Source organism: Typopeltis vanoorti, chromosome 18 (genome assembly GCF_054136105.1).
Source record: "Typopeltis vanoorti isolate ZY-2024b chromosome 18, IOZ_Tvanoo_1.0, whole genome shotgun sequence".
In the NCBI taxonomy this organism is placed as follows: domain Eukaryota; kingdom Metazoa; phylum Arthropoda; class Arachnida; order Uropygi; family Thelyphonidae; genus Typopeltis; species Typopeltis vanoorti.
The window spans coordinates 95891251-95913992 of record NC_143566.1 but is presented as its reverse complement, the minus strand read 5'-3'; the positions used below and the strand labels follow the sequence as shown (position 1 = coordinate 95913992).

At 37.0% G+C, this 22742-nt stretch overlaps 1 protein-coding gene across 3 annotated transcripts in view; it reads left to right on the top strand.

The window, feature by feature from the left end:
- Positions 1-22742, top strand: part of LOC150096963 (VPS9 domain-containing protein 1-like) — a 453159-nt gene that overhangs the window by 26165 nt on the left and 404252 nt on the right. For all 3 annotated transcript variants that reach the window (XM_090408053.1, XM_090408054.1, XM_090408055.1), the window contains one exon: positions 14929-15001. In XM_090408053.1, the coding sequence (XP_090264179.1) occupies positions 14929-15001 (73 nt within the window). The remainder of the gene's footprint in view (positions 1-14928; positions 15002-22742) is intronic.

The window sequence follows — 22742 nt, the reverse complement described above, 5'->3', positions numbered from 1 at the left end:
TGAGGACTAAATGTCGATCACTTCCAATTTCAAATCCTTTATACACTCTAATGTCCTGCACCTCTGAGAAAACATCACTATCAACAGTAACATAGTCAATGAGACTTTTCTTATTCCTTGCCTTTTCTCTCCATGTGAATTTGTGCACATTTTTATGTTGGAACATTGTGTTAGTAGCAGTTCAACAAAGCAGAATGAGGATTCTCTCCCACTTAGGGAGGGACCATTGAACTCCACTACTACTGTGACTGGTCTTCCGCTGGGCATTCAGTAGTGATGTCTCTGTCACCATCCCTGCAATGCCTTAAAAGCAACGTCAGTTCCCCCCCTCGATGAAAGATCAGCTATTAGATCGGCATTGAACTCTAGAATGAATATGACTCCGTCACAACTATCAACACGGAGACGGTATATTTGTCCCACTTTCAGTAAGACTTTTACTATTCCAGCATGCCTTGCTATGCATCGATGAGCAAAAAATTCTCTCACCCCCAGTGAATCCTGCAACTTTAACTCTTTCTATAACATGCTTTTCAAAATATCTTGGTTCAGCAGGAACATCAGATAAAAAGAATTACCTCAGAGACTCTTTGTCTGTTCAGATTGTCAGATTCTTTTCAGGCAAGTGATGTGAAGTCATTGGCTTCTATATGTGAGTTGCCCATTCGTGAAGGTACTTCACATGCAAACTTTGTTTGCTTACACTTGGATAAAGGATTAAACCAAGAATATAATTTCTTGGCATCTTTAATTTATAACTTTACCACTACTAGGCTTGCCGTTCATTGCCATGCAAAGCATCCCAATCTATTAATGCTGAAGTTGATACTGAACAGGCAAAAGTGATATGCTACTGAAGAGGAATATTCTGCAACTTCCAGTGTTCCTACAATGTCCAACTATCAAAATATCCGAGTCCAACCAGGAACATCATTTCAAAGATAATTGTCTGTCCAGAATAAAGACTTTGCTACCTTATTGGTCTTTGTGTTCACTGCATGCAAAGCATCCTGTTACTGTTAATGCTGAAACTTCTATGAACACACAAAGACTTAATGGACTGTTGAAGAGGAATGCCTTCAGTCAAGTTTCATTAGCCACAGAATATATAGCTCATATCAGTGAGGTTTTTGCAGAGGTTCTGCCCAGGCAGACAATAGCTGCAATCAGATTGAATTTTAAATTACCATCCTACAGAGAACTAGTAATGTGACTTCAGGCATCTCTGTTAGAAGATGTCAAACCTCCTGTGCGTCCTCTCCTTCTTCCAATCTATGTTCCCATAGTTGAAATCCCCATAATAATTACCTGTCCTCCACTCATTGAGTCTGTTCACCAATGCATACTATCTCCATTATGTTTTCCATCCCCTGATCTATAGCAGCATCCAACTGTATATTTTGTTCTGCTGGCCTCAATCTAACACTAGATAGCCTCAAATGTGCTATTTTCACTGTCCTGCAGTCGAACGTCTGCTCCCTTTGGTTGCAGTTCATCGGCTATATCAATAACATTCCTTCCCCAAATTCTTTTCTCTCTGTCCTTCCTGAACACACTATACTCTTCACATTCTATCCCACTAACTATATCATCTTCTGTTAGCCATGTCTCACTAATGCCAACCTTTGCTCAGGATGAGCCAACTAATGCCATAAATTCCTCCTGCTTGTTCCGAATGCTCTTGGCATTAAGTTTGCATAAAGTGCAAAATCCCCTTAGGTCCACTGCTATCCTGATGGTTTTTACTAACTGTCCCATTCTGGTTTGTTACCAGTGATACTAACTTTGGCATATTATACACATTCTTATACTGAACTGCCTAAATGATGTCTGTCTGTCCACTCAACATCCCCCCCCCCCCGCACTTAAAAGCTCTAGTTTTCCTGATTCTGGCCATCCACTTTCACTTTATTCAACAACACATTTTTCAGTCTCTGAACACCAAATGCATTTAGATGCAAACCATTTTTCTTGTATAAGTCCTTTCATCCATTGAACTCAACTCCAAACATCCACTAAATCCACACCACTCTTCCTGCATAACTTATGCATCGACTCATTCGATATTTTAGCCCTCTTGCTCAGCTCTACCTATTCTGTTATATTGCTGCAACAGATTCACTGTCTTAACTCTCTCACGCTTTTATTTTGCTACTTCCAGTAATTTTTTCATGTCCTCTCTCATGCCTTTTCTCCTTTTAAATCATTCGTTCCAGCCACTACGATCATTTCTTTCACCCTAAGCATTTGTGCTCGAATAGCCTCACTAACGTTATTAATTAAAAGTCACCAGGAAAGCAAGATTTTTTCACTCATTTTACAATTGAATGACCATAAAACACTTGCGCCTTAATTTTTATTTCTCTCCAGTCATTGTCTTCATTTTTCCTATCTCACACTTCTTTCTTTTTGTTATCAGCTGAATATCAGCAATTTATTCTGCAAATTCCCTTACTGTCATACTGGGTTCCAAATTGATGTCCATCCCAGCACTTAAGGGTGTATGCCAAGGTGATCCCCTTTCTCTCTCTATCTCTCCCCTATTTTCTTCAGTTATGTCATTCATGAGTTTCTTTGCTCTCTTCCAAGCTATATTGGCTACTCTCTTGATACAACCACTGTTAATGCTATGGCATTTGCTGATGACCTTATATTCATAGGCTCTACTAGAGAAGGCTTGCAGAAATTCCTCAACCATGCAGTGACTTCTTTCAAGTTCAAGGCTTAAACGACAGTGTGATAAAGTCAAGTACATTTTCTCTTGTCCCTTCAGGTAAAGACAAGAAATTGAAGGTTGAGAACTCTGAGTTTACCCTGCACAGCATGTCCTTGCATTCTATCTTGGTTCTGGAGGAATGGAGATACTTTGGTGTTCTCTTCTCTCTGACAAGCTGTTGCTTTTTTCATCCACTCTAGGATCTTTCTTTCTTCTCTTTATAAAGCTCCACTTAAACCTCAGCAGAAGCTCTTCATTCTGAATTATTTCCTTCTTTCTACACTCTATCATAGGTCAGTCCTAGTTAAAGTCTCTCTCTCTCAGTACTTCCCAGACAGATGTAGCAGTTCACTCAGCAGTCCATTTGTGGTTACTTCTTCCTATGTGCCACTAGCATTTTTTCATGCTGCTGTAAACCATGGAGGTCTTGAGATTCCCTCATTGCAATGATTAGTGCCAAGATTACGTCTATCCAGATTACAGAAATTTTCTATCTCCACTTCAGAAATATGTCTTACTGCCTCTAGGACTTCATGTATTAAGGGTGATTATTGGCATGCCTCTGGATGGGGACTTGATGGAAGGACACTGATTAGACTGCCTTGGCTGAACAAAGGAGATGGGCTTTAATGTTGCACTCAGTCATGGAGCTGCATTATGAGGATCGAAGCACATTCCCTCTCGGTATTAATGGATCAAGGATGGAACTCACCTCCTGCCTGGTTTTGAATATACAGATTCAATAGGACAAGAATTAATGCTTTGCTGAATTGAGCTTGTATAACTCCAGGAAGCAGTGGTCGGGAACTGTAGAGTAGGCTGTCAGAGCAGAGAAACTTTGGCTCATATGTGTGTGTGTGTGTGTCAGAAGACACAATGCAATAGTGAGGGTTATAGGGAATAGATGGAAGCATAAATGTTGGATAACAGCAGTAGAACCCCAGTATAGGACTGACATTGGATTAAGGAACCCTGATCTTGTAGTAAAGAGAGGAGATGAATTAGTTGTTATTGATGTACAAGTTGTGAGTGCTTGGTGGTCACTCAGTACCCTTCATCATGAGAAAGCTGCCCATTATGCTGAATACCAAGACTTGGTATAGCTACTTCAGGAAGAACATCACATCGTACCAAAATTAATCTCTGCAACTGTGTTTTTTAAAGGTGTATGTTGTCAGCAGTGTTATAGTAGGCTTTGTACTCTCTTGGGCTAATTTTAAGATAATCTCTTTGCTGGGTGCCTTGTAGGGTACATAAGGACTTACTTGTGTGCCCTATAAGGAGGACTTGCCAGAGAATGACTTCTCAAATCCCCAAGTCTGGAGTTGGGTAGCACAGAATATTGTTGGGGCCTAGACCTCTTCTGGTTCTACCTGTGGGACCATAGTATGTAGCACTGTTTCAGTGCAAAGTTAGAAAAATAAAATAGAAAATAAAAAATGCCAATAAGGGCAGTGGTGTTCTCACATTGGACAATTAAATTTATTTCCCACCTAAAATATAATTATTATTCGTGGTATCTCCAAGGAGTCCGAAGACCCATTGCAGGAGGATACCCACTATACAATTGTCTCCACCACTACACCGAACCTCTACTACCAATCATCTCCATCAACGCCAACTATCGCCACAACCACAACTGGTATTTTTTGTCTGTAAATTGCGTGTGTTCTGAAGGGCTGATTTGTCTGTGTGCGGGATGAAAAACCCGAGTTTCCGGGAGAAAAAAATCCTGCTACTGCCTTATGAGATCGGTGAACTCACCTTCGATTGAAAAAGTCCACATAAAGATTCCTCCCATCACGACAAGAATCGAACTTAGTCGAAGGGCGCAATGTACCGTCGTTCTTCCAATTGCGCTACGGAGGCGCTTATAATATAAACCTCTACATTATCGTTTTTGACCATTGTCCTCTCCATTTTAGCATCATTGGCAAACATCTGAATATACTACTCTTGAAACCATTCCCAATGTTATTAATGCATAAATGGAACAGTAGCAGTCCAAGCATAGAATTCTGTACCATAGTGCTGGTCACCTGCCCTTTCTTTGAGTCAGCTGTATCCTATATTTCTCTCTGATGTATGTCCATCAGCCACTCTCTTATTCATTTCACCTACTCATGTCCATCCTTATTTTTAACAAATTGCATAATAGGGTTCCATGTAGTATCATTCAAATTCCTTTAAAAAAGGCTAACAGTATCATGATGTAGCTATTTCTTTTATTCAACTCAAATATCACTTTATTATAGGAAGTCAGTAGATGACTAACACAAGACCTTCTCCTCCCAAAGCCATTCTCATGTTGTTTAGATTATCATGTTATATATTCATACCTGGATTCTGCCATTAATCAGTGTTACCAATATTTTAACCACCACCTTCGTTTTGTACTGATTAGTTTTGTAGGAGTGGTCCTACAATACTAATCAGTCTGTAATTTGCTACATTTACATTTGTTTTGAGATTCCAGTGCTGAGACTTAAATTAAACAGCACTTTTCAGAGCACTGTCTTTTCTTTTGCACTTTTCATATAGAGATTTCTTAATATTCTAAACATTTTAGATCACATGCCTTTATTGTCATATTAATCCCTAAATTATACGTGATAAAAAATTACATTCTTATTTAATCCTTTACCAAGTATAGGCAACAAAATTTGCACTTAAAGTATCTTCATGACTAGACTATTTGCACTTAATGGCTTTTGACTTCACATCAATTGCCTCATTATCCTATAATATGCAGCACACTTCCTTTTGAATGTGTATGTTGCTATGCACTATGGAAAGTTTCACTTACCAGACTAGTTTTGATCTTACTGAGGTGAAAAAAAAAAAGTTAAGGGATATTCATTATAGATCTAGAGTAGTACAGGGTGCAAGGAAGCATGATAGCATTAAGAGGAAGAAAGACAGATGAATAGTAAGAGAGAGAGAGAGAAAGAAAAGAGGCCTCAGCTCCTTTATATCATGCACCCAAGATTGTCTTTTGTTATTTTCACCAATCTCATGCAGTTGAATAACGAAAAGACCAGTTGGAACCTTAAAAATCCAGGCACGATTGGTACTCAGTTGGTTGTCCTTTTCCAAATTAACCACTTAAGTTGGCATTCATTGCCTTAGATTGCTCTCCAGTTGATTACATCACAGCGAGCTAAGAGCATGGAACAGTGGGGAACACCTTTCATTTAGCCAGCAAAAATAAGAATGATTATGGTCAGATGCCATTGATTGGAGAAAATGGTCTAAAGACAACTGCTGCAGAGGACATTATTAAGATATTTAATGAGCAGTTCATAAAGGTCTTTCATCCTTGTAAATGTAATATCATGGAGAGTTTGAGAGCAGTGGATGATGATAAGGAGAAGTATATGGAGAATTAAGCGAACTTGGTATTAATAAGGCTGTGGGTCCTGATGATATATCACCTTGTATTTTGAAGGAACTGCGAAGGGAGTTGACATCTGCCTTGACATATGTGTTTAACCTCTCTACCGGCTGAGGTGGATGAAATAGTGAGACTAACTTGCACTTCTTATCCATATTATTCAATATTATTATTATTATTATTACCCAAGATCCCATGGAGTCAAAGACTCATCTAGAAGGTCCTTTTATCATACACACAGCTCATCATACCGTGCTTTAAACACACTCAGATTCTCTGCAGACACCACCTATTATTCAATAGGTGTTACAGAATCATATCCAGATTTATCTGGATGTATATATACGTCCTGGCCAGTTGGGGTGTTAATATGAATGTTACATTGGGTCAACTTTGAAAGGAGTGGAAAGAAAGCAAGATTGTACCACTTCATAAAGGAGGTTACTGAAGTAAAGTATCAAATTATAGACCAATCTGTGTGTCAGGTGTTCTAGTTAAAGTGTTAGAAAGGCTGGTGAGAATCAGAATTCAGAATTGGGTTGAAAATAATGGTATTATCTTCAATGGACAGCACAGATTTGCTAAAGGGAGGTCATGTTTTAGTAATCTATTTACTATTACTATAAGGTGACAGCAGCATTGAATGTGGGAGATGGATACATGGTAGTATATTTAGACTTTGCAAAGGCTTTTGATAGATTACCACGTGACAAGTTGATAGTCAAACTACAGTGGATGGGGGTTGGATATTCGAGTAGTGCATCAGATTGGAGATTCTCTGATAGATATCAGCAAGTTGTGTATAGGGGAGCAATATCCCAGAAGAGGAATGTTACTAGTGGTGTGCCTTAGGGATCTGTTCTGTTTTAAAGCCATTGCTGATTAACTTTTATGTTAATGATATTGGGAAAGATTTGAATGGGGATACTCAGTTGTTTCCATGAGGCAAAGTTGGCACGGACAAACTATTCAGGAGCAGAGCAGATGTTGAACCTTACAAGAAAACTTGAATAGACTGAGTAAATGGGCATGGGAGTGGGTATGCCAGTTCAATGTTGCAAAATGTAAGATTTTAAAATTTGGAAAGCAAAGATGGGATATAGAATTAACTCTTTGTGGGGGATATATTGTTGGAGGTGAAGAAAATAAGAGATCTTGGGATGATCGTGGATCAGGATCTGAAATTTAGAGGATATATTGCCAAAACTGTGAGGACAACTGAATGAATTCTGGGGATGATGCAGAGGACACTGATTTGTAGAAGTAAGGAGATTCTAGTTCCATTGTATATATGGCTCTGATTAGGCCACATATGAACCTACTCTGCACAGATTTGGTCATCTTGTTTTCAAAAGGATGAAGATATGTTAGAGAAGGTCCAGTGGCAATTGACTGAAATAGTTTCTGACCCTGGAATGTTTCTGAAGAAAGGTTGAGATGATGCAATTTGCAGTCTAATGGATAGGAGAAAGAGAGGTGATGATATGTTGGAAGTTTTTTTTTTTTTTTTTCCCACTTGGTTAGACTATAATAAGGTAGTACTGGAGAAAGCCTGCACATGTGTGATTGGTTCTGTAACATTTTATGAATTTTTGAGGCTGTATTGCTTAATTAGCAGACTTTTACTGAAACCCCAAGCCTCCATGCTTCTTTGATAGTTGAAGAAATTCTTTTTAACTTCTTTGTATCATCTGGACCAAAAATTGCACAGGTTTACTATATTATTGTTTTTCTTTGGCTTCTGTAATGTTTGTAATATTTATTATGTACAGCTGAAGAGGAAAGTTATGATTTTCAGTATGGCTTTAGAAGAAGGGAGAAAGTGGCCTGATTTTCCAGTTTCTGAGGTTTCATTGCTTTTGCTATTAGTTCTTGAAATAGTAGTATTGGACAGGTGGAGAAGGGAATTCCAAGTATGACGAGAAGTTCTCGCTCTTAGAGATTATTCCAAAGGGAATGACACCGAGATCCCATCTTCCAAAAACATTTAATTTCAGGTATTATTCACCTTTATTGAGGTCTCGTCAGTGGGAGTTGGACCCATAAAATACTGATGTTAAATCAATGTCAAAATCATATATGTTCCATATACAAGAAGTAAAATAGCATATCACTATACTATTTAAATACTCTGGATTAGTGATACTTGTAAAAAAGTTTTTTTATTACTTGGTTACAAAGTATATGATTTTCTTATAGTTGATAAGAAATTATATTCTTGTTTAATTGTTTACTAGTGTAAATAAATGAAGTTTGTGCATAAATATCTTCACAATTGGACTATTTGTAATGTTTTTGACCTCACATCAGTCCTCAGCACCTCATAATGCACTGCTTATTTCCTTTCCGATGTGTATATTGATAATAATTGATTCTACAGTATCATCCTGGGTCTAGTTCTGACTGAAAATCTAACCTGGTCTGAGTGGTGATTCTTCCCATGATACATAGCTATATACATGTCCAAAAGGAAGTGTGCTGTGCATTATGGGACAGTGAGGCAGTTGATGTGAAGTAAACAGCCTCTATATTCAAGTAGTCTAGTTGTGAAGATATTTCACATGCAAATTTTGTTTGCTTACACTTGGGTAAAGGATTAAACAAGAATGTATTTTCTCATGGAGTATAATTTGTAACTGAGTAAAAAAAAAAAAAAAAACTTTCAACAGCTATATCAGTCCCCCCCATCACATCAATCACTGCAGTATCTCCACCTGGATAATACAAACTCGCAGATTGATTGCTCAGTAATTCAACTATTTCTTAGGCTTTTCTCACCTCCCCGCTATCAGCATTTATTAACGTTATTTTCTTATCATTCTTCCTTTTAATTGAAAGGTAATGAAAGAACTGTGGGATTTCCTTTTGCATGCCCATCTAATTTTCTCTCATAATTTGATTTTGCCTTACTGTGTTAGTCACTCTTTTTCCTGATGCTTTCCCTTGTATATGAGCCTACTTGATAACCTTTTATACCTCAACATTGTGCTAGACCTGCTTAATGATTCTACTCATCCAGTTAACTCTCACTTGATTTATCCTTCTCAATGTATACAGCCTTCCCCCCTCAATACTACTTCTCCTCAAACATCACTTGACTATTTCTTGTTCAATACTTCTTATTCAAATGACGACTTATATCCTCTAAGAGTGGAGGCTTTGGAAGGCAGTGACACTAAGGATTTTGAAAGCATATGGTGTGAGGTAGAGGTGGGCAAGATGGGATATTTAGTGGGGTTTTGCTACAAACAAAAGAGCACAGAAGGTGGGGACCAGGAGATGTTTAGACAGCTGAGCTTGGAAAGTGCAAGAAGAATGATTGTTATGAGAGATTTTTAACTACAGCAGTATATTGAAAAATGTTGAAAGTTTATTTTTCACTTGGTCAGACTATAATAAATTTAGTTTAATCCTTTATCCAAGTGTGTGCAAACAAAGTTTGCACCTGAAAGTATCTTCAGGACTGGGGTAAAGTGGTACAACACCGTGCAACTCCTTGCAAAGGTGGAGCAAGCTACCAACACTCCTATCTCAGTATCTCCCATAATGCAAAACACATCTCCTTGCGGATATGTATAATGTTATGCATTAAGGGAAGGGCCACTACCCAAACTAGTTTCAACCTATATTGAGGTCTCTTCAGTGGGAGCCAGGCCCAAGTGGAGATACCAGGCAGAAGCATTAGCAAGGTCATCTCCTCCTATAGGAGCTGCCAAATGATGTGCCACCTTTTTATTAAATTACTCTGGATTTAGAGAAAGATGTTGAAAGTTTATTTTTCACTTGGTCAGACTATAATAAATTTAGTTTAATCCTTTATCCAAGTGTGTGCAAACAAAGTTTGTGCTTGAAAGTATTTTCAGGACGGGGGTAAAGTGGTACAACACTGGGCAACTCATTGCAAAGGTGGAGAAAGCTCTCATCACTCCTATCTCAGTATCTCCCATAATACAAAGCACATCTCCTTGCGGATATGTGTAATGCTATGTATTAAGGCAAGGGCTACTACCCATACCAGTTTCAACCTTATGAATAAGTAAAGCCGTCTCTAAAAATTCGGACGATCCCTAGGCCACTCAATTGTGGGCAAAAGACCATCCATCTCAGCGTTGGCTCTACTCAGTGATGGCCTTCCACCCACCACCACCACCACCGAGCAGAACCGCTCATATTCCAAAGAAAAGCATTCACCGACAAAGCCCCTCACCGGGCCGTGCTGGAAAACGCTTTTCCCGGAGACTCAAATTGCTCCCTTAAGGCAAAAGCCTTAAGAGAGAGTGAACTCATAATAGTCCCCCACCGGTTTTGACCTTTATTGAGGTCTTGTCAGTGGGAGCCAAGCCTAGTAGTGGAGACACCAAGGCAGAAGAAATGAGAGGTCATCCCAACCTATAGGAGTTGAGAAAGGGTGTACAACCTTATTATTAAATTACTCCAGATTCAGAGAAAGATATTGAGAGTTTATTTTTCACTTGGTTAGACTATAATAAGTTTAGTTTAATCCTTTATCCAAGTGTGAGCAAACAAAGTTTGCACCTGAAAGTATCTTCAGGACTGGGGTAAGGTAGTACAACAAGTACAGCAAGGAGATGTGCTTTGCATTATGGGAGATACTGAGATAGGAGTGATTAGAACTTTCTCCACCTTTGCAACAAGTTGCCCGGTGTTGTACTACCTTACCCCAGTATCTGAAGATACTTTCAGGCACAAACTTTGTTTGCTCACACTTGGATAAAGGATTAAACTAAACTTATTATAGTCTAACTAAGTGAAAAATATACTCACAACAGAGCTTTATTGTTGTGTTATTTATTTCACAGAAACACAGACTTTGAACATAGACAGGAAACTTAAAAATTTTGGAAGTTATACGAGGGTGGTCTGAAAAGTTCTTGGCCTAACAATGAAAAAACGAATTTATAATTTCAAAATTATTTTTATTTTTCAACATAATCTTTCTTAAGACTAATACATTTATTCCAGCGATGCACCAGCACCATTATCCCATCCCTGTAGTGGTACTCAGTAAGATCTGCAGAATACCCCTCTACAGCTGCAATCACCTCTTAATTCAAAGAAAAACGCTGACCAGCGAGGAAGAGTTTTAGTTTTGGGAAAAGTTTAATGCCAAAAGAAATTCGATTGAATTTATTTTGATGTAAACCTTCTTTTACAAAGAATTTTATAACCGCATGATACTCAATTTTATCCATTTCAAGGGTACAGGCAACACTTTTGCTTCATACAGCTGTATAAAATAAACTACTTGATAGAATGACTTGCAATTTCACATGGATGCTTATGACAGATGTACCAACTTAGAAAAAAAATCTCTTGCCGATAGTGTTGCCATTTATGGTCGAGGCTGAGAACCTTGCAGACCTCCCTTGTAAAACTTGATTATCTAATTAAAAATCACACAAAAATCACAGATATTATTTTATCTGATATCAGCAATAAGTGACCATTTACAATTTAAAAACATCAACATTTTAATTGTTTCACTTGCCATAGCAGCTAAATTTCATAAGTTATCTTTTGAACTTTCATAATTTTGGTGTGAAATTGTATTAGTATATCAGTTCACAAGTTCATAGAGTTTTAATGTATGAAAATTGAATGTGAAACTTGTTTATAAATTCAAAATGTTCATCTCACAAGATTATTAGTTACACTTAAATTTTTTTAGTTGTATCCATGTATACTTAAAATGACTATACAGTTGACTCTTGAACAACATGGGTTTGAACTTCACAGTTATATGAACTGCACTTATATGAAAATTTTATTCAATAAATATATTGGAAAATTGTTGGAGATTTGTGACAATTTGAAAAAACTCACAGACAACCAGCATAGCCTCAAAATATCGAAAAAATTAAGCAAAAGTTAAGTTTGCCATGAATGCAAAAAATAAATGTAGATACTAGTTTATTGTATCATTTACTACCATAAAATATACACAAATCTATTATAAAGAGTTAAAATTTATCAAAACTTATGCACACAAACACTTATAGACCATACATGGCACCATTCACAGTTGAGAGAAATGTAAACAAATGTAAAGATGCAGTATTAAATCATAACTACATAAAATTAATTAGTTACATTTATTTAATTAGCATAAAATAAAAATTTTATAACGATTCATTTATTTAGTGTATAGACTAGGTTACCATTAAGCAATCGTATCGATTACACTAGGCCACCATAAAACAATCATATTACTGCTGCTTCATTATCAATGCATGAATTGTTATACCTGTAAATATATATGAATTTCTTTATCACATTATATTTTCATTTTTGATGTCTGGTGTTAGTAAGATGTATAACATCTACAGTGTTTTCTATCATATAAGACAATATTGATGTAGGTATTGACAGACAGATGATTCATCTTGTAAACAGACGACATAAACTTACGGTATTGATAAATACGGTATCGTGCAGTACCATAAATATATTTTTTCTTCCTTGTGATTTTCTTAATAACATTTTCCTTTCTCTAGCATACTTTATTGTAAGAATACAGTATATAATACATATAACATACAAAATATGTATTAATTGATCGTTTGATTGGTAAGGCTTCTGGTCAACAGTATTAGTAGTTAAGTGTTTGGGCAGTCAGAAGTTATACATGAATTTTTAACTGCACGGGGGTTGGCGCCCCTAACCCTCGTGTTGTTGAAGGGTCAGTTGTATATTAAATTTAGCATTTTGGTAACAAAATAGAGTCTCCTTAGCTCAGTCATTATAGGTGAAACCCTTTGGTTGGAAAGACCTGGTTCAATTCCCGTCAGTGACGTGAAGAACCTTTATCTGGTCTCTTTCAATGAAAGGTGACTTAGCTGGTCTTATATGGAGGTATAGGGTTTTTTTTCATCCAAAAACTCGGGTTTTTCATCCCCGAGAACAGGCAAACTGGCCCCATGAACACACACACATCTACAGACATAGGACGCACCTGGAGGCATAGGGCTAACCACCTTATCCTTGTTGCGGTTATTTCCAAGATTAACCTCAGAGGAAGAATTAAATAAGTCAAGGTAAAATTTCTTTGTATAATGCATTTAAAAATGAGGCCTAAACCAAATGTTATCATTATTTTCAGTTATCGTAAAAAGAAAGCTGCATTATGGTATCATTTGCTTTTATAATTTAAACATAATCTTCAAGAATTTGGTTAGGGTCTTCTGGTGGGAGGTGCCCAATCATACTTTGTTATAATTTTCATTTTTCTTACTTATAATATATAATATAATATAATTATCTTAACCTCCAGTTCATGTTGAATTCATATAAATAGATTATTAAAGCTTAATATATTATGCAGGAACTGCAAAGCTACCTAACATCAGCCAACATACAAGTTGAAAAGATTAATCCATGAATTTATGACTGGGAATGAATGTCAGTATGAATTGGTGGGCCCTGATAGTAGATATCTACCTGGATACTGAATGAATGAATGAATGGGGATGTGCTGGAAATTTTGAATTTATCAGACAAAATTATATTCCATATTGACTTGATCCAAAAGAAAATGTTTTTGTAAAATGATGAAAGCTGGAGTATTTCCCAGTTAAACATTCCCTGCTGTTTTCATCAGGGAACCAAGGCAGACAATAAAAAAGTCAACTACTGGAACCAATTCAAACTTGCTATCAATATTCCAAATTGGCACAATCAGTATAAGAGGTATCAATGGAAAAGGAGTAGAACAGGCAAGAATTAGAGAACTACTACACCAACCTAATTGATGTTATCAAAACACCATAGAAGACAAAAAGAGATGAGATTCTTCTAAATAATAACTACAAGTTGTTATATACAGCACTGGTGATCAGGGAAAAGGAAGAAGTAATTAGAATATTCTTTTACTCACTACTTTTTTTTGCAAAATGAAGGATTTGGATTTGGAAAAAGAAGATGGATTGGCTTCTTGTTCTTTTTTTCCCCACTTGTTCTATCATGTGAAAAATCTTCCCACTGTTAATCTGATAACAACCGTTCATCGGCTTGAACATCTGAATGATTACCCCCCCTCTCCCCGTTTGTCTTCTGTCCACCAAACTCTGCAATCTGCATGCCCTCAGTTTATCCTCATAATCAACATTGTACAGTAATGATATCATTTCTGTTATCTTTGTACTGTCTCCATGATTACTTCATCCTCTTCAAATACCAGTGACCAGATCTGAGCAGAAAAATCCAGATGTGGTCTGATCAAAGCTTTATACAATGGGACTACCACCCTTTTATGTCTCTACACATGATTACTTCATCCTCTTCAAATACCAGTGACCAGATCTGAGCAGAAAAATCCAGATGTGGTCTGATCAAAGCTTTATACAATGGGACTACCACCCTTTTATGTCTCATGATCAGTGTCTTGCTCAGTATTGCAGCAGTTTTCTGAGATATCTTCACAACTGTAATATATCCTTTGAACTTCAAGTTTCTATCTACAATCACCCCTATGATCTCTTGCTACCTCCACTTCTTCCAGTATAACTCCACAGACAGAGTGAGTATGAAGTAGCCCAAATTTCATTTTATATTTGATAATTATTTCTAATAGAAATATTTACTAATATTTCTAATTTTTTTTCTAATTATTCAGATTTTATTTAATCATTTCTAATTATGTCTAATAATTATAATCTAATAATTAAGATAATTTCATTATATCTAACAAAATCTTTTTTGTTAGATATAATTTTACATTTCACCTGCTTCAAAACATTCATTATTTTATATTTGATTAGAAATGTTTTGTCATTTCTATATTAGTCTCTCTCTTTTACAGGCAGCATATACAAAATATTTGGAGAGCATCCAGTCTTTCAGTAGTTATCTGCTAGATGAAGTTTACCAAAAAGGTATAATTATAACGAAAATTTAAAAAAAAATTCAGATGTCTTGCAATTAGTACTAATTCTTTGTAGAATTAACACTTTTTTTTTTCTTTTGTTCAAAAATATGAAGTGCCACAGTACACACACACACACACACAGTTTTTCATTCACCATGGATTTGCTTACTATATTTCATCTTAGTGTGTTGTTGATATTCTCAGAATAGCTAATACAATAAGAATCACTTCCAGTGAGTAAAACATTTAGAAACACACTGAGTAAAAATTTTTCTATTTAGATCATTAAAGAGACCTCCAGGAAGGGACCTCATCATTTCATTCCAGTCATGCACAACCCTATGGGAGAAAAATCTAGCTCTCATTCCCTTCTTAGCGGCATTCATTCTCATCTTCTAAGGATGTCCTCTTGTCCTTTCCCTACTTTCCATAAAATGAAAAATTCCATCAACTGAAATCCTGTGTGACCCTTTCAGAAGTTTGTAAGTCTCAATCATATCACCCCCTCTTTCTCCTGTTTGCTAATGTCTGCTGTCTAGAAATTCTCTATCTCTCTTCATTAATCAGTATTCCACAATTCTGATATCATTTTTAACACTCTCTCCACTATATCAGAATCACAATGGAAACCAGGAGACCAGACCTGCACACAATAGTCCAAGGGAGGTCTTATCAAGGCCTTGTAAAGTGGCAAAAATGGCATCCTTATCTTTACATGTTTGTTTCAACATTGCAATTATCTTTTGAGTTATACTGGAAAAATCCTTCCCAATCTCATTAATGTACAGATTGAATAACAGTGGATCAAGGACTGATCCTTATGGTACACCACTAGTTATCTTAAATCTTGCAGATATATAATGCAAAGTTATATTGTGTATGTGTGTTTTTTGAAACTACACATTGAAAGTGTTTCTTATGACATTTTTAACTTTTTTTTTGAAGATATCCACTGGGTAGATGACAACATAACAAACTATTTGGCCATCTGATAGGTATCAGCAAGTTGTGTATAGGGGAGCAATATCCCAGAAGAGGAAAGTTGCTAGTAGTGTGCCTCAGGGGTCTGTTTTAGAGTAATTACTGTTTAACTTTGTATTTATTGATCCTTATAGGCTGAATAAATTGCAGAAGAGAGGGGATAAAAATCGGCATAGGACTACGGTAGTTAGTGACTTATATATCAGTTCTAAAGCCGGTACAAGATCTAGAGGGAATCTGCAATTTTTGTATACCAATGCTAGAAGCATTCGAAATAAGAGAGAAGAATTTTTGGCATTAATCAGTGAAATCTCACCAAAAGTTGTAGGCATTAGTGAAACTTGGCTGTCAGCAGAAGATGTGATCACTGGAATTGAATGTGATGGGTACAGTATTTTCAGGGAGGATAGAGAAGATAGAACAGGAGGAGGAGTACTGTTGATTGATGATAGCTGATGTGTTGCAGCCAAAGAAAGTAGTATATCATGATGATAGACATGTGAATGAGAGTTCATTTGAGGCAGTCTGGTGCGAAATAGTGACCAACGCAACCAAATATACAGTTGGATGCTGCTATAGGCCAGGGAGTACGGGGGGAGATATTGAATTCATGCATCAGCAACTTAGTGCAATGAGTGAAGGCTTGGTGATTATTATGGGGGATTTTAATTACGGTGATATCAATTGGAAGGAGGAAATATCACGTAGCAAAAAGGAAATGGGATTCATACATCTTCTACGAGATAATTACTTGAAACAGCACGTAACTGAAGGGACACGTGGTGTGAGAGTGTTGGACCTGGTTATTGGTTCAGAGGTTATATGCATAAGTAAGGTGTCCTCGTTACCTCCAGTTGGTGAAAGCGATCATGTGGTATTGACTTGGGAGGTTGCAAAATCTGTGGATTTTTCTATTAAGAAGGGGTATGTACGGAACTACAGGTTAGGCAATTATAACAAGCTTCGGAGTGAGCTTGCAGCCATCCCATGGCAGAACATATTGCAAGGGAAAGATGTTAGCAGTGCTTGGGATAAAATCAGCGGGTATCTGAGGAAAGCAATATCAGATTGTGTCCCCATGGTTAGGAGGTCAAACAAGGCAGGCATTAGATGGATGAGCAGTAGTATCAAGCTTGAACTGCAAAAAAAGAAAATGTTATGGAGAATTTACAAGGAGAAAGGCGATCAGGACACCCATGAGCAGTACAAGGCTCAAGCTAGGAAGGTTACCAGCATAGTAAGAAAAGCTAAATCAGATTATGAGAAGACCTTAGCCAAAGAGATCAAGGGTAATCCCAAAGAGTTCTTCCGCTATGTGGCAAGTAAGAGGAAGAATGACTTCGGAAGGATAACCTTAGTGGGTGCTGATGGTATTGAGGTGACAAAATCAGATGTAATAGTCGAGTTACTGAGTGATCACTTTTCAAAAGTCTATCACCCAAGTGAGGATATCTCTATACCTACAGCAATACCTAATGTGAGAATTGAAGCTAAAGAATCAGAGGTATTAAATATATTGCAAAACTTAAATGCAAACACTGCGGTAGGCTTAGATGGAATATCAGCTCGGGTGTTGCGTGAATGTGCAAATGAATTGTCAACCCCTCTCACCTGGATATTTAACTTAAGTTTGAACTCTGGTATGGTCCCTAGGGAGTGGAAGTTAGGCAAAGTGGTTCCTTTGCATAAGGGTGGCTCTAAAACTGCAGTATTGAATTACAGACCAATCACCATCTCAGGAGTAGTGGTAAAAGTATTGGAAAAGTTGGTTAAAGACAAAATTCAAGAATGGGTGGATCAGGATATGATACTCTATAGAGGCCAACATGGTTTTGTTAAAGGTAGATCCTGCCTTAGCAATCTATTAACTATTCATAATAGAATAACATCTGAGTTGGACAAAGGAACTGGCTACACAGTGGTACTTCTGGATTTTGCTAAGGCTTTTGACAGGATACCCCATAGAACACTGTTACGCAAATTGGAGCAGATGGGAATGGATATTAAATTGGTGATATGGATAGGAGAATGGCTCAGGGAGAGATACCATAAGGTGGTGTATGGAGGAGCCGAGTCCAGAATGAGGCAGGTGACCAGTGGTGTGCCTCAGGGCTCTGTGCTTGGGCCAATGTTGTTTAATTTGTATATAAATGATATAGGAAACGGCTTAAAGGGAGATATTCAGTTGTTTGCTGATGATGCAAAGTTGTGTAGTGCAATAAAAAATCAAGCTGATGTTGAAAGTTTGCAGGAGGATTTAAATAAGCTGGTAAAATGGGCAAAAGAAAATGGATGTCAGTTCAATGTGGAAAAGTGTAAAGTCATGCATTTTGGGATTAAAAGATTACCAGCTGTGTACTACATCGATGGAAAGGTACTCCAAGAGATTGATGAGGCTAGGGACTTAGGGGTATTGGTAGATAGGGAGATGAAGTTCAGAGGACACATTGCTAAGGTGTCCAAGATTGCACATAGGATTACTTAGTTGTTGAGGAACACACTGACATCCAGAGATAAACTTGTGGATTGCAGAGATTGGTTGATAGGCGAAGAAGAGGGGATATGATAGAAACATTCAAATTACTAAAAGGTTTTTATAGGATTGATGCAGGGGAAATGTTTCAGCTGTGTGATAGTGATGGAAGAACAAGAGGTCATCTCTGGAAATTAAAGAAGAGTGTGGTTAACAAAGGTGTCAGAACAAGGTTTTTTGCCTGGAGGGTGGTGAATGAGTGGAATTCATTGCCTGACTTAGTTGTGAGCTCTTCGTCTGTAAATGAATTCAAGAAGAGATATGACAGATATTGTTTTGCTAGTTTGGGTCTCCCGCGATGAGTCTACTGACTCCATGGAGATACCCGTAATAATAATAATAATAACTTGTATGTTATTGATATTGGGAAAGATTGAAAAGGGGATATTCAGTTATTCACAAATGATACAATGCTGGGAAGAACTATGAGGAGTAAAGCAGATGTTGTGGCCTTACAAGATGACTTGAATAGACTGTGTGAATTGGCACAGGAGTGGAGATACTAGTTCAATGTTGCAAAATTATATTATTGTTATTATTATTATTATTATTATTATTATTATGTGACACCTTCAAAAAGTCTAAGGACTCATCACAGGAGGGCACTCTCCTCCACTCTGTTACACACAGTCTCATGTACTGCTTAACTTTCCCACTACACACACTACCATGAACACCATCTACTGACCATCACCACCAATGATGGTATTTTTTGTGTGTAAATTTGGTGTGTTCTGATTGCCAATTTGCCTGTATGTGGATGAAAAACCTGAGTTTCCAGTAGGGGAAAAAACCCTGCTATGCTTGTATGAGATTGACTGACTCACCTTCAATTGAAAAAGCCCATATAAAGATTCCTCTTGTCAAAATGCAAATTGAACTCGGGCCTTTTCTAATCGAAGGGTGTAATGTATCATTGTTTTTCCAATTTTGCTATGAAGGCACAAAGATGGGATGTAGGATTCACTGTTGTGGAATACATTGTTAGAGGTGGAGGAAATAAGAGATGTTGGGATGATGATGGATAAGGATCTGAAATTTAGAGGACACATTGCCAAAAATGTGAAGACAAAACAACTAATTCTAACAATGATGTGGAGAAACTGACTTGTGGAAGTAAGGAGATTCAGGTTCCATTGTAAGGCTTTTATTAGGTGACATATGGACTATTATGTGCAAATATTTGGTCACCTGGTTTTCAAAAGGATGAAGAGATATTGGAAAGGGTCTAGAGACAATTGACTATGGTAGTTTTTGGTCTCTGGAATATTGAGTATGAAGAAAGTTGAGAAGACGCAATTTGCAGAGTCTAATTAATAGGAGGAAGAGGGGGTGATATGATAGAGACATGCAAGTTGTACAAGTTAATAAGGAGTTGTTATTAGATTAACACTGAAGTGGTTTTTCATAAAATGGTAGGAAATGGGAAGGAGAACAAGAAGTCATCCCTGGCAAGTGTGAGCAAGGGAGTGAACAGCAGGTTTTTTGTATGGAGAGTTGTAATTGATTGGGATGCATTGCCTGAGACTGCTGTGTCTGCAGAGAATTTGAATGTATCATTGTTAAGCTATATTTGGTCACTCAAATAGATAATTTAAACTGAAATATGTATTGATTTTTTAATTACTGGTCAATTAAAAATCAATATATATTTCAGTTTAAATTATCTAATTTGAATGTATTTGAGTCATGTTATGATTAGCTGTGGGAATGATCAAGGGACCTCCCACTATGAGTATTTGACTTCATGGAGGGTCTTGGGATAATAATAATAATAATTTCATCACATGTTATATGGGTACTTCACCTGCATGTAATTCGATATTAACTTGTTGGATGCATTTTAGTAAATAATGCAACATTTGGTCAAAAATTCTGTTATAGAATTTTTGACCAAAGAGAGTGTGCTATGCATTATGAGATACTAGAGCAATTTCATATAAAATTATATACCTCTATATATGAGTAGCCAGTCACGATGTTACTTAATTTGTAAGCATTTGTTTGCTCATGTTTCGATAAAGGATAAAAACAAGGATATTATTTCTTTTAAGTATAATTTATTTTTTAGATATTTGGTTGGTTTTCATAGGCCAACTAGATAAGTGTCATTCATACAGCATTTCATTATATGGAAAATTAGTTAAATATGCATAATTTTAAATAAAAATAAGGGATTTTAAAATCTGTACTAAGTTGGAATTTTTTAAAATAAAATCTTTCAGCAGTCACAATATATATCCATGGGTATGCACATACATTCTTTTGTAAAGGAAAAAACAACAACAAAAACTCTAGTTGCCTTGTCACTAGTTTAATTGCAATGAAAATATTTTTGTGTTTCCATGATTAAAGTATGAGTGATTAAACAAATATGATTTACAGTGATCTTTAAATCCAAGAATTTACATAGCTTTGAAATCCATGCTGTTTTTTTTTTTAATTATTCTACCTCACTGTCTATTACTGTGCCATTAAATATAACTATGCACATAATAATAAAGAAACAAAAAACAGAATTAATTGTTATAATTAAATTTAACGACGCATCTAGTTTTTATTATTATTAAACAAGACCTCATGGAGTCAAAGACTCATCTGGGAAGTCCTTTTATCACACACACATCTCATCATACCATGTCTTAAACACACTCAAACTCGTTGCAGACACCACACTCTCAGGCAAGGCATTCCAATCATTCACAACTCTGCACGAAAAAAACCTCCCTCTCACTCCCCTACTCACACCCTCTTTATACAGTTTCCAGGGATGACCTCTGGTTCTCCCCTGATCTCCCACTATTCTCTGTAGAACTTCTCCACCATTGATCTTATAACAAAGCCTTACCAACTTGTAGGTCTCTATCATATCTCCCCTCTTCCTTCTCTCCACTAGACTCTGCAAATTACATCTTCTCAATCTTTCCTCATACTCGACATTCCAGAGGTCAGAAACTACCTTAGTCAGTCACCTTTGGACTCTTTCCAACATCTCTTCATCCTTCTGAAAACCTGGTGACCAAATCTGGGCACAATAGTCCATGTGTGGCCTAATCAAAGCCTTATACAATGGAACAAGAATCTCACTACTTCTACACGTCAGTGTCCTCTGCATCATCCCCAGAAGTCTTTGTGTTGTCTTCACAATTTTGGCGATGTGTCCCCTAAATTTTAGATCCTTATCCACTATCACCCCCAGATCTCTTATTTCCTCTACTTCCAACAATATATTCTCACCAAGCATAAATTCTGCATCCCATCTTTGTTTTCCAAATTTTAAAACCTTACATTTTGCAACATTGAACTCACATCCCCATTTACTTGCCCAATCACTCAATTTATTCAAGTCTTCTTGCAAGGCCACAACATCTTCACTACTCTTTATGGTTTGTCCCAACTTTGCATCATCTGCAAACAACTGAATATCTCCATCGAAATCTTCGCCAATATCATTAATATACAAGTTAAATAGTAATGGTCCTAAAACAGACCCCTGAGGCACTCCACTAGTGACTTTCCTTTTCCTGGATATCACACCCCATACACAACCTGTTGATACCTATCAGATAGCCAGTCTCCAATCCAATGCACTAATCTAATATCCAACCCCATCTGCTCTAGTTTGACTGTCAACTTATCATGAGGTACTCTATCAAAAGCTTTTGCGAAATCCAAGTATATTACTGTGTATCCTTCTCCTCTGTCCAAGGAAGCAGTCACTTTATTGTAATAAGTAAGTAGATTACTAAAACATGACCTCGCTTTAGCAAATCCATGCTGTCCATCAAAGATTATACAATTGTTGTCAATCCAACTCTGGATCCTAGTTCTCACAAGCTTCTCCAACAACTTAACCACAACACCTGACACAGAGATAGGCCCATAGTTTGATGTTTGAGTTCGATCACCTCCTTTATGAAGTGGCACAATCTTGCCCTCTTTCCACTCTTTAGGAACTTGACCAAGTGCAAGACTTGTATTAAAAAAATATGTCAAGGCAGGTGTCAACTCTCTGGCACATTCCTTCAGAATACGTGGTGACATATTATCAAGTCCCACAGCCTTATTTATATCTAGTTTACTGAACTCCCCAAACACCTCTTGCTCACTTACAGTCAGTCTCTCCTCCCCATCATCAGCTGCTCTCAATCTCTCCATGAAGTCACATTCACAAGATTGAAAGATCTTTATGAACTGCTCATTAAGTATCTCCACTACACATTCTGCAATAGCT